We start from the raw sequence: 13343 nt of genomic DNA, 5'->3' as shown, positions 1-13343 counted from the left end.
GAGGTTATGCACTTTGGCAGGAAAAATAGAGGAGCTGAATATTATTTAAATGGAGAAAGATTGCAGAAAGCTGCAGCTCAGAGGGATTTGGGGGTCCACATGCATGAATCACAAAAAGCTAACTTACAAGTCAGCAGGCTATAGGGAAGGTGAATGGAATGTTAGCCTTTATTTCAAAGAGAATGTAGTATGAAAATAGGGAAGTCTTGCTAAAACTATTCAAGGCACTAGTTTAGACCACACCTGGAATACTGTGAACAGTTTTGGTCCCCTTATCTAAGGAAAGATATATTGGCATTGGAGGCAGTCCAGAGAAGGTTCACTAGGTTGATCCAGGGTATGGAGGGATTTTCTTATGATGAGAGGTTGAGTAGGTTGGGCCTGTACTCATTGGAGTTTAGAAGAATGAGATGACCTTATTGAAACATATAAGGTTCTTAGGGAGCTTGACAGCATAGATGCTGAGAGATTGTTTCCCCTTGGGGGAGAATCTAGGACCAAAAGGCATAATCGGAGAGTAAGGTGTCGCCCATTTAAGAAAGAGCTGAAGACGAATTTCTTCTCTCAGAGGTAGTGAGTCTGTGCAATTCTTTACCGTAGAGGGCAGTCGAGGCTGGGTCATTAAGTATATTCAAGGCTTAAATAGACAGATTTTTAATCAATAACGTAATCAATGGTTATGGGGAAAAAGCAGAGCAAGTGGAATTGAGGATTATCAGATCAGCCATGACCTCATTGAATGGCAGAGCATACTCGATGGGCCGAATAGATTACTTCTGCTCCTATGTCTTATGGTCTTGAATGATAATTTGCTTTTCTATTCTTCCAACCAAAGTGGATAACCTCATATTTTCCCACGTTATACTCCATCTACCAAATTTTTGTCCACTTAACCTACCTATATCCTTTTGCAAACTGCTTGTATCCTCCTCACAACTTGCTTTTCCACCTTTATTTGCATATCAGCAAATTTTGGTACAATATGTTGCATCCTTTCATCCAAGTCATTGATATAGATTGTAAATAGTTGAGGGCCCAGCGCTGATCCCTGCGGAACCCCACTAGTTACAGTTTGCCAACCTGAAAATAGGAACCTAGGACTTAGGAGCACGAGTAGACCATTCGACCCTTCGAGCCTGCTCCACCATTCAATAATATCATGACTGAACTGGTTGTGGTCTCAAGTCCACTTTTCCATCTGGCCCCAAAAAACCTTAACTACCTTGTCTATCAAAAATCTACCTAACTCTGCCTTGAAAATATTCAATGGCCCAGCCTCCACTGCTTTCTGGTGAAGAGAATTCCACATATTAACGAGCTGCACAGAAAAAAATTCTCATCTCTGTCTTAAAAGAGAGACCTCTTATTCTTAAATTGTGTCTCCTAGTTCTAGTCTCCCCCACTCCCTGCTGGTATTCCATTCCCCTCAGGATCTTGTATGTTTCAATAAGATTACCTCTCATTCTTCTAAATTCCAAAGGATATAGGCCCAACCTGTTTAGCCTTTTTTTCTCAAGATAAGCTCTTCAACATCGGAATGAGTCGAGTGAACCTTCTTCAAACTGTTTCTAATGCAACTATATATTTTTTCAGTTGAGACCTAAACTGTACACACTACTCCAGATGTGGTCTCAACAAGGTCTTGTACAGTTGTAGCAAGACTTCATTACTCTTATGCAATAAACACTAACATTCCATTTGCCTTCCTAATCACTTCCTGTACCTGCATTCTAACTTTTTTGCGAGTCCTGTACCAGGACACCCAGATCCCTCTGTACCACCAAGTTCTGCAATCTCTCTCTATTTAAATAGTATGTTGCTTTTCTATTTTTCCTGCCAAAAATGGGCAAGTTCACAGTTCCCCACATATACTACATCTGCCAAATTTTTTACCCACTCACTTAACCTGTGTCCTTTTTTTAGGTTCTTTTCCTCCTCTTAACAACTTACTTTCCTACCTATCTTGATGTCATCAGCAAATTTAGCTACCATACATGCGGTACCGTCGTCCAAGTCATTAATATAGATTTTAAATAGTTGAGGCCCCAGTAGTGATCCCTATGGCACTCCGCTAGTTAGAGCTTGCAACCTGAAAAAGACCCATTTGTTTCTACGTTCTGCTCCCTGTTAGTTAACCAATCTTCTATACATGCTAATATGTTACCCACTACACCTAGTGCTCTTATCTTGTATGGTAACCTTTGATGTGGCACCTTATAAAGTGCCTTTTGGAAAAACAAATACACCACATCTACAAGTTCCCCTTTGTCTATGCTTGCTATTTCCCCAAAAAATCTCTAATAAAATACTTAAACAAGATTTCCCTTTCACAAAGACTCTGCCTTGTCACACTATGATTTTCTAAGTATCTTTCTATAACCTCCTTAATAATGGATTCTAACAATTTCCCTACGACACATGTTAGGCTAACTGGCCTGCAGTTTAAAAATAAGGGGTATCCCATGTAAGACAGAGATGAGGAAATTTTTTCTCTCTCAGAAGGTTGTGAACATTTGGAACTCTCTTCTCCAGAGAGCAGTGGAGGCAGGGCCAATGAATATTTTTAAGGCAGGGCCAATGAATATCTTTAAGGCAGAGGTAAATATATTCTTGGCTAGCAAGGCAGTCAAAGGTCATTGGTGGTAGGCAGAATGTGGAGCTGAAGCCAAAATCAGATCAGCCATGATCTTATTGAATGGTATCACAGGCACAAGGGGCCAAATGGCCTACTCCTGCGCCTATTCGTATGTATGACATAGTGGGTTGAATTTTCCGAGGAGTGGCAATCGCCGTCAGATTGCCACTCCACTCCTATTTACTTATCTTGTACTGGAGCTCTGCATTTCTTGCCCAGACTTTCAAAACTGACCTCCTCAGAACTGTGGAGCATAGATCCATCTTAGTGCAGGATAGTCAAGGGAAGTCAAGTCACACCCCCTTTTTACGGCACTAGCTGCCGTATTCTAGTAAGTTTAAAGTTCCCAAAGTGACTTTGATAAGCTATGGAGAGAAGGTAGGTATGTATCCTATGTGGGTGAGTGAGTAGGGCGATAGCTGAGTGGGGAGAGTGGCAGGTGGATGGGTGTTGGGGTGAGGTGGCAGGTGGGTGGGTGAAGGGATAGGATGGCATGTGGGTGAGTGATGCGATAGGATGGGATGTGGGTAAGTGAGGGGGGATAGTCAGGTGGTCCGGACAGAGTGGCTGGGAGAACAGAAGAGAATCAGGGGGTTAGCAGGAGTTTGAACTGGTTTTAATCTTTCGAACCTTTCAGAAAATAAGAACATAATTGGAAGTGGGGATTAAATATAATATTTCCAAGTTTTCAGATAACAAACTAGGTGGAAGTATGAGTTGTGAGGAGGATGCAAAGAAGCTTTAACGAAATTTGGAGAGGCTGAGCGAGTGGGCAAAAATGTGGCAGATGGAATACAATGTGGCAAGGTTATCCACTTAGAAAAACAGAAATAGAGTATTTCTTAAATGATGAGAGGCTGGAATTGTTGAACTTCAAAGGGACTTGGGCATTCTTGCTCATGAGTCACTGAAAGCTAACATGCAACTACAGTAAGAAATTAAGGCAAATGGTACATTAGCCTTTATTACAAGAGGGTTTGAGTATAGGAGTAAAGATAACTTACTGCAATAACATTGACTCTAGGTAAGACCAGATATGGAATATTGTGCATGGTTCTGGTCTCCTTACTTGCAACAAATGTTCAGCAAACTAATTCCTAGGATGGAGGGATTGTCCTATGAGGAAAGATTAATTAGGCTGGGCCTTTCTCCCCTGCAGTTTAGAAGAATGAGGTGATCTCATTCAAACATACAAAATTCTTAGAGCACTCGACAAGGTAAATGCAAGAAGGATGTTTTGCCTGGCTAGGGGGTTCCAGAACCAGGGAACACAGCCTCAGATTAAGGGGCAGGCCATCAAAGACTGAAATGAGGAGGAATTTCTTCACTCAGATGGTGATGAATCTTTTGAATTATCTGCCCCAGAGGGCTGTGGAGGCTCAATTGTTGAGTAAGTTCAAGACTGAGATCAATAGATATCAACATATTAAAACATTAAGGGATACGGGGATAGTGCAGGAAAATGGTGTTGAAGTAGATGATCTGTCATGATCTCATTGAATAACAAAGCGGGCTCCAGAGTCTGAGCGGCCTACTCCTGCACCTACTTCTTATGTTCCTAACTTTTCCTAGGTAATTATTCTGCTAATTTAGTCGGAGCCATCCGAAGTCTTCAACTCTTAACTCAGAATTTTGGAGGGTTCCAGATACAGGGGAATTCCCCACTGAAAATCCAAACTTCCCAGCCAATTCCCACAGAATGACCATTTGGAGACTGGAAGATCTGGACCTTTTAAAAAAAATTTAATTGAATTTTCAAGTTGATAACAGCCTTATCTCACTAATGACTAGGTCACGTGCAAACCATGTCCTCCTTGTGAGCGCACTGTAATTTTCCATACCACTGTAGTATATTTACTAATGGCCGATTCTGTAAATGCCACAATGGGACAGAGCTATACAGGCTGGGAAGACCTTTGTTTCAATATTTCAAATGTGCGAGTTAGTTCATTCATCCATGATGGCAAACTGGGTAGTAGAATTAAGTTTGCAATGGGGAAACCAACTTCAGATTACTATCGGGTAACTTCCACTGGGAACTTTGATGTACATATCAGGCAACGGTAGGACCAAGCTCAGGTGTGAAAACCTGTCAACACGCGCATGTAGAGTGGACATTTGGATACAGAACTGATTATCTGCCCTAATTATATAGGATATTGCATGATACCAAGAAGATCGAAGAATCACAAAACCTGGAACCGTTAGAACATCAACAGTAAACCTGAACACTGAAATCAAATTATTCAGTATCACAAGCAGAAGTTTAATTGTCTTAGCTGAAAATCCAATGTTGCAGATGTTATTGCAAATCAGAATTTAAAGCATAAATTTGGAAGAGAGGAAAGAGGCCATGTGCCTAATATGGTACAGTAAGGAACAGAGAATGACATTTAATATGAAAGGGAAGTATGCTTTTAATAGTCATACCAGATTTTCCCACTTGCTACCAGAACGCTACTGCACCTGCAGGAAGTTAAGCTTTCCAATTTTCAGAATTCTACATGCAACACCATTAATGGAAAGTATTCAATATTCAACACTTTTACCATTTCTAGATATTCAATTTTTTTTTTGTATTCTATCACTCGCATTGTCCCAGTTCAAGCAGAAGACTTTCATCCCATCTAGCTCACTTATCCACCAGTATTACCTTAAAGCATTTCTAAGAACCCCAAATTCGGTTTGTTGACAAGTTCCTTCTTTAAGCTCATTAAGGTTTCTTATACCACCACTTGTACTGCAGATTTAACCATCGTGTTTAAATGAAAATGTTCCTCCTGCATTTCCTATCTTCTTTGCTATCCTTAATTTGTAAACGTGACCTTGTGCTTTAATGCTGTACACAGCAGTAAAGTTTACTTGGACCAACTTGTCCAAACCTGTCTTAATTTTGAACACTCAACATATGCGCTTTGTCTTCTCTTTTCAAGAAAAGAAACACCAGGCTAGCTAATCTTTCCTTGTAAGTCAATCCCTTAATTCTGGGATGAACCTTGTAGCCCTTGTCTGTCTTCCAATAAATAAATAAGCACATAAATAAACAGGCAAAGCAAAAACTAAAATGCAATAAATGCATATAAGATATGCAAAATATTTTATTACTATAATATATGCAAGGTACTTCTCATTAAACAAATAAGTCATTTCACTCAGCAAGTCGTGGAAATTGTTAATTTTGTTTCCTATCTATACATTTGAAAAAAAAATAATTTCTAGAAGTAGGATGATAGTGGACTGAATACATTTTATCTATAATCAGAAAGGCCCATATTATGGGGAATGACATCAATATGGAGATATGAAAATAGTGCCTTCCACCCCTATTCCTGGAATACTTGGCAGATCTACTTCAGTATTCAATAAATCTAGAGCTGGTACATTGGGCGGTAGGTTTCAGAGAAAATCCATGTTCGCTCAATCAAAGGCTTTGAAACTAAATAAGCCAGAGCCATTTAAGAACATTTTAGTTGACTGAGTATTTAGGGCTATCTTAACTGTTAAATGGCATTACTTGCCACATTTTAAATAAGTTTTCCTACGGTCTTACTGAAGTCAGTCACGCACTATTCCTGGATCTAAACGAGTGGGCAATGGCCAATGGTCAAGCCTCTATGAACATTAAACTGCCAATTATGTAGGCGTGAAACTTACTCCTTATGTGTTCAATTGGGATTTGCAAAGGTAAACAATTGGAAATACCTTATAGTGAAGTTGCATCGTGAAGTGATACACATATATCACAATTAGTGTAAAAAAAATTAAACTGCTGGTTCTTTTGTTGAGAATCTGATAATTGCATGAAAAAAAACATTAATCAAGGCAGCTAGAAACCTGTAGAGGATACATTTAACCAAGTTGCACAACCTATGAGAATAGCTTAAAAACAAATGCTATTCAGCCATCTTGTTATTTACCTCAAGGGTTAAAACAACATATTTTAATATTTTCACACCCCAGATCAATGTTATCATTCACAACTAATCAGGCTCATCACACTCATGCTGAGTCAGATGTTCTGAATTACAAAAGGGTGGGTGGAAGCTGGGTTGCTTCTCCACTAAATTATTTGGAAATAAACGTGAAAGTTGTAATAAGTAAGAACCAAAGGACTTCCTTAGTGCAGATCAATAAGTAGACATTTTCCCTCATATGTCACAGTTACATAACAAACAAAACTGTGTCATATAAGAAAGAACAGAACAGATTCCACATTTCACTATAAAAACTAGTAGAGTGTTCTTCCACCCCAGGTATTCATTCCTGTTTCTATAGTTCTTATTCCTTTTACTGGCATAATCCTTCCACATCCCTACCTAGGTATGGTTAAAATAACTATTGATGTACAAATGCAATTTCATTGAAGTCAGCCTATCACAACCAAATACAACCATCAGTATCGAAATGTATACATTACTTTGAACATACTTAGGAAAGAAGAAAAAAAATTACATGGAGTAAAGAAATTTACACTCATCAGATTTGTATTAGTTAAAACACACAAATTAGTTGCGTCTCCCTGTTCAAAACAACAAGTAAAGTTGTTCGTTAAAACTTTTTGCCTCCAAATTCAGTGTGTTTCTTTCATAGAAGTGCAAAACTGCATTGCTTTTCAAAAGTTTTTTTGAGAGAGATTCAATAAATAATTTTATACTCAGTGTCACATACACAGACAGCCCCCATCTGATTAATATGCATGCAGGCTGATTGCAGGGATCAAAATATAACACTGAAGAAAATAATAAACTAATCTGCAACTTTCATTCTTTTCTATAACTCTGAAACAAGATTTGGTGTTATTCGGAGATTTTGTTTAAATATGCTTAAATTCAGGACTTTTGTTAGATCACAAATATAATTTATAACCATTTAGCATATATACAAAATACATGTGAGAATTTTGAAATATTGCTATTTAGGTACCATTTGTCATGTACATAACATGCTACAAATACTTAAACTACTCTTTGAATACAGTAACATTCGTATGAATTCCTGTGAAAGTTACTGTTGAACTTATGTGGAGATGATTTTGGGCAGGGAAGGGTGGGTTCACCATTTTCTATCATTCCAGTAGATTGGTTGACACCATGTTCCCGTGGGTGAGCCTTCCAGGCAAAAAAAACAGCACCCCCAGTTACTGAACAGAGAAACCTCTATTGTTTTATTTCATCTTACTGATTTTATTTTGCAGTCTTGTGTGATCTTCCTTAACTTTAGACGGTAGGAGGATAACTACACTAGACCTTAATTTATTTGGGCTACAAAACCTATTAAACAACAAAATAAAAAAATGAATAATGCATCAATGGCACAAGCTTTTTATAGTCCCTATCAAACTCATCACTTGTCAAGGTAGAAAATAACCAATAGCTGCTATGTATCAAGGTTTGTCCTTTCTTTACCTGCCACAGAATCAATCTGGCTCAACTGTCACTATTTCTGTGCTGTAACAGTGTGATCAAACATACAATAAATACTGAAAGGACTTTCTCATAGTAACAAATTGAAATGCATTCAAGGTTAACACAAAAATGTGAAAAAAAGGACAGAAGGTTCTTTTTTTCCCCTGATCTCAATTACTAAATCAGAACCAAAATAAAATATGGCACTAAAAGAAAGAAGCTGTTAGAAAACTTGCTTTCAAACCCATCTATATTATGAATTATATTGTGCTAAATCAAATGACAGGTAATGTACTAGTGATTAGAAAAATGTTGCACATATCAAAAAAGTCTAACTGTCCTACATTAAAATTATGGAAACTATGCATAACTGCTCCTTCAAGATTGCTGGAGGAAGAGGAAGAGAAAGTATCAATAGTCATATAGATATGAATATTGTCACAATGTTTCGTTAGTGAAATTGGGCAAGTGTGGTTATGTAAGCATAATTCTCGTGATACATCTCATGATACACCAAGATTCTTAACTGAATTTGCACTGTTTGTACTCCTTCTGCTGGTTTTAGAAAGAAGACATCAGCACTTCCAAATAATCTCTTCCTTGGTGTACTACTTGTGTGTAAATGTTTACAGAATCTCACCAAGCTTTGGCAAATACATTATTTGGTTAAGTTTAAAGGCCTTTGCTTTTAATGAGTTTTCACAGAATATCACAGACTGTGAAGGTGCATTGTTTGGTAAATTTAAACTTATTCCAAAGATGCACATCACATAGGTCTATGTTTGTACTGGGATAAAGCCCAAATGTCCAAAAGTCATTAATGCTACAGATTGCATTATTAAGTATGTAATAAATGAAGAGACATGTACAGCCTTCTATAGCTTAGATGGTACTGTAATGAATTTGAAATAAATATCCACAAGCTGCATCTTCAGTTTTAAGCTGAAATGTTCAACTACTTGAATAGAAGTTTAAAATTTTAAACAGCCCAAGACCGTTAATAAGCAAGGCTCCTGACAGCCTATGCTAAGCAATGAGTTTCCGTTTCCTCAAATGCCCTTAGAAAATATAAGGAAAAGGTAACCTAATGTTGAAGTTAAACCTTTTTTCTGCACGTACAAGTATCCCCTCCTCATTTTCCTTTATCAACAAATAACTGATCTATAAATTTTGCCACGTAGATACTGTAGGACAGGACTATTGAAACTGCCGTACTCCATCACACATTCAAAATACCAGAGTGAAAAAATCCTAGCTTAAATATTGCATTCAAAGAGCCCTTAACTGAATGATATGAATTAGTTCAGGTAGGGAAAAGCTACAACTAAAACATCAAGAGGCACATCAAATGCTCAGTCATCCTGGCAGCCGTGTTGATTTACATATGAACATATAAAAAGACATACAAGAATGAATTGGCTGGTCTGTCATGTCTGTTCTAGTTACGATGCATCATGACCCCCAGTACCTTCTCACTGGCCATCATGCAATCTCCTGAAAGAGGTAACGCAAATAAAAATAATCCTAAACCAATTCAGAGGAAAAAAATGTGGGAAACTCCTCTGAATCCTCAAGGCAATCAAAATTAGTTCAGAACATCACAATGACCATGAGGTACATAAAAAAGATAGGTTTGGTGTTTGGATGTGTAGCAACATCTAGAAACTCATTTAGTTCCTTTTGAAACTGTTGTAGCGAGTCTGTGCTCATCTCACATGCCAGAAACTTGTCGTACACATTGATAACCCTCTGCAGAAGGAAAAGGCTCCTGACATCCAAGTCCATGATCCCTTGTTTCCCCTAATTTAACTAGTTCAAACAGTTAGTCCACACAGTCTCTTTGTCATTTTAAATATTTCGATAACAGTCCAAAATCTACACTTCTACTGATGGAAAATACGATTCAGTTAAGCCTATCATGATAACTGAGGGGGTTTTAAACTAGGATTGTTCTGGCAACCCTCCATTAAGTCTTTTCCAGAGCCTCTATAAGACCCATCATGAGAGGATGGAAATTGGACACTGTTCTGGGTGATTGTTGACACATTGCATTATAGACATTAACAATTAAACTTGAAAAAACGAGAAAAATATCACAATTCTTAAAAAGAAAATCTCTAAATCTTGCATCAACGCACACAATTTTAGCAATCATTCCTCCCTCTCTCTGGACAGGATTAACACTGTCTCTAAGCTTAGCAACTTTTATTCTCCTCTATTTCTTATGCTGTCCTAAGCTTCCATTCTCAAAATATGGGCATGTATGATGCAATTACTCTTTTGGAGGCCTTTCCAAATGCATGGGGCATCAATCCCTGTTTGTACATGAACATTGCTGCTCCTACTCAGTAGCACCATTGAAAAAATTATATATGCAAACGGCCTGCTGACACTCACTGTTGAAACTTGATATTGCCTGCATTCAAAATCATAACCCTAGACATGTGCATTCTTTCAAACAGCATTAGACAGGGATATTTCTAATTGGATCTTACCATGTGATGATTGCAGCTTGCAAACGAATTGCTAACATTGCTGTTATTATGACTGTCAAAAAATATTGGTATCTGTAGATGCAGACTCTGCAGAACATATGTGGTTTGCATCTAGAAAACAAAGGCAAAGAAAACTTGAAAATTAGCTACACACAATGCTCTTTCCCCCCAGAAAAGTTATCAATGCTATTTATAACTGCTTTTCATATATAATGCATTGAAGAATTTAATATCGAAGACAGACTTACTGCTGCCACCTAGTTTGAATGTCTAAACAATGTACAATGCAAACAATTCAAAATTTTGCTCTTCAATAGCATGCAAAATGGCATCTGACCTGGAAGTAAACTGTCCAGTAAGGAATGAGTGCCAGGAATACTGGGATAATTTTGACAAAGGACTTCACATCCTCCACCTTGTTATCCTGAAATCGTCCACCGTAGACAGTCTTGGCTAGATCCAGAAAACCTGGTTGTATAGATGGTGGGTAGATCCCATTGCTCTGGCTGAAAGTAAGAATAAATGTTTTATAATTCATGCTGTTTATGGAAGTGATAAATAAAGCCTCATTTGCCTTCAGGTTATGTTAAAACTAGAACAATGAGTAAGGGGAAGATAAAATTACAGCCAATGCAAAAAAAATTGCACAAAGTTTCTAAAAATACAATAACTAGACTAAAAGTATACAGTAAAATATGAAAACAAGTTAAAACAAGTGGCCTCCTAATGACTGTTTATTAAAAATATTGATTCTGACGGGGCTCAGCAGGGTAGATGCTGAGAGGGTGCTTCCTCTCATGTGGGAATCTAGAACCAGAGGCCACAGTTTCAAAATAAGGGGCCTCCCATTTAAGACGAAGGTGAGGAGGAATTTCTTCTCTGAGGATCATTAGTGTTTGGAATTCTCTTCCCCAGAGAGCAGTGGAGGCCAGGTCACTGAATACATTCAAGGCTTAGTTAGGCAGATTTTTGACTGACAAGAAAGTCAAAGGTTATGGGGGACGGGTAGGAAAGTGGGGTTCCAGCCACAATCAGATCAGCCATGATCTTATTGAATGGCAGAGCAGGCTCAAGGGGACAAATGGCCTACTCCTGCTCCTAATTATGTCCTTATGTTCTAAACTACTAAGGGAGCTTGACAGCTTAAAACTGGTTTGATAACATAGGGCAGAATTTTGCCCTTGATGGGCGGGTCGGCCCCACCAGCTCGGCGGCGGGCAGGCAGCCAACCGCCACCGCCAAAACGGGCCCCGCCGCCATTGAGTGGGAGGGCCAATTAAGGCCCACCCAGCGGGCCACCCAATGGGAAGCGCTATGCGCTTCCTGAGCGGGGGGTGGCGGGGGGGGGGGGGGATTCCCCAACTGTCAAAGTGCGCTCTTTCACATTTGCGCACGAAAGAGCGCACATCCCGAGACGAGGTGCTGTCTTAGGGAGAACGCTGAAAGCGTTATAAACTTAAAAAATAGAAAAATAAAAAAATGATTAACATGTCCCCCTCACGTGACACGAGATGGGACATGTTAATAAATATCACAAAGTTTTTTAAAACAGACATGAATCCTCATCCCGCCAGTGGATGAGGTTTCATGTTTCTTCAGAAGCCCACTGGGGCTCCTGGCCTGGATGAGGTTGTTCGAGCAGGGCCTTTAATTGGCTTAATTATCCTGTCAATGGCCTCAACTGGCCATTGACAGGTCAGCGGGTGGACAGCTGATTTTGCTGTCCGCCTTCCTGAATATTTAAATAGGGCGGGATGACGTCAGGGGTTCCCCTGACATCATCCCGCGTCATTTTCATGTCGGCGAGTGGGCTCCGCCCCCAACTCGCCAACGGAAAAATTCTGGCCATAGAGATTAAAGCTCAATACAGCAGTGATTATGCTTCTAAAAATGTTTTCCTTTTACAATTTGAACAGTTGAAATATAAAGTAATACATGAATGCAAGTTCTTCATGCAACATCATCGTACTATAAGTTTTATAAATCTACACAAAACTACCTCTTCAGTGTGAATTGTTCTTGCAAACTTTCTGTAGTTGCAAATGTGTATAATATGCAATACAAAACAAGAACAGAAGGGGCAATTAAAATATTTGGGCAGCTGCATTAATGGCAAAAAATGGATTAGCCATGCACCATATCCTCAAAATACAATTTTTAAAAAGAGTCAAAATTACCCGTCAACCTTTACCTGGCATTTTCTTCGCTATTGAGTTTCCTTGAAAAGCAGGAGTAAAAAAGGATCCTGAACAGGTCTGAGAAGGAACTGCCATCAGGTGGCTTTGAGACAAAGACTGATTTGCCACACGCAAAGATAAGGAAAGAGATCCCCATACAAACAGTTGGGATGATGTATCCGAGGAGAAAACTGCAATTTTGTTGAATATATGAAATGCCACCCAATGAGACAATAGCACCCAGATTAATCGACCAGTAAAACCAGTTGAAAAAACGACGAGTGGCTTCGGGTCCTCTGTCTTTCACCTGTCGCAGAAAAACAACATTCAATACCAGTACGCCAAAATTTCATTCAGTCATACTATCCATTTTATAATCACCATACACAAAATGACTGAAATACAAAATGCTATAAAATATTATACAAGTCATATCATACAATAGATGAAAATGGCTTTAAAATCTTCATTCTTGAAATGCAATCTTATGGATCAATTGGCAGCTTCTCATCTGTCACATACTTAGGACAACCATTAAGCTGTTGGCTTTGACTCAGTGGTTGCATTCTCACTTCAGGGTCAGAAGGGAATTGGTTTAAGTCTAATTTCAGAGACTTAAGCACATAATCTA

The 13343-nt window shown here is 38.7% G+C and overlaps 1 protein-coding gene across 2 annotated transcripts in view; it reads right to left on the bottom strand.

Moving 5' to 3' along the window:
- Positions 1-13343, bottom strand: part of slc15a4 (solute carrier family 15 member 4) — an 87511-nt gene that overhangs the window by 67824 nt on the left and 6344 nt on the right. For both annotated transcript variants that reach the window (XM_041203642.1, XM_041203641.1), the window contains exons 2-4: positions 12727-13019; positions 10873-11041; positions 10536-10646 (exon numbers count right to left, since the gene is read on the bottom strand). In XM_041203642.1, coding sequence (XP_041059576.1) covers positions 10536-10646; positions 10873-11041; positions 12727-13019 — 573 coding nt within the window. The remainder of the gene's footprint in view (positions 1-10535; positions 10647-10872; positions 11042-12726; positions 13020-13343) is intronic.

The sequence above is a fragment of the Carcharodon carcharias genome, chromosome 13, assembly GCF_017639515.1.
Source record: "Carcharodon carcharias isolate sCarCar2 chromosome 13, sCarCar2.pri, whole genome shotgun sequence".
NCBI classification, from domain to species: domain Eukaryota; kingdom Metazoa; phylum Chordata; class Chondrichthyes; order Lamniformes; family Lamnidae; genus Carcharodon; species Carcharodon carcharias.
Note: the sequence above shows the minus strand (reverse complement) of the source record. Positions and strands in the feature narration are given on the sequence as shown.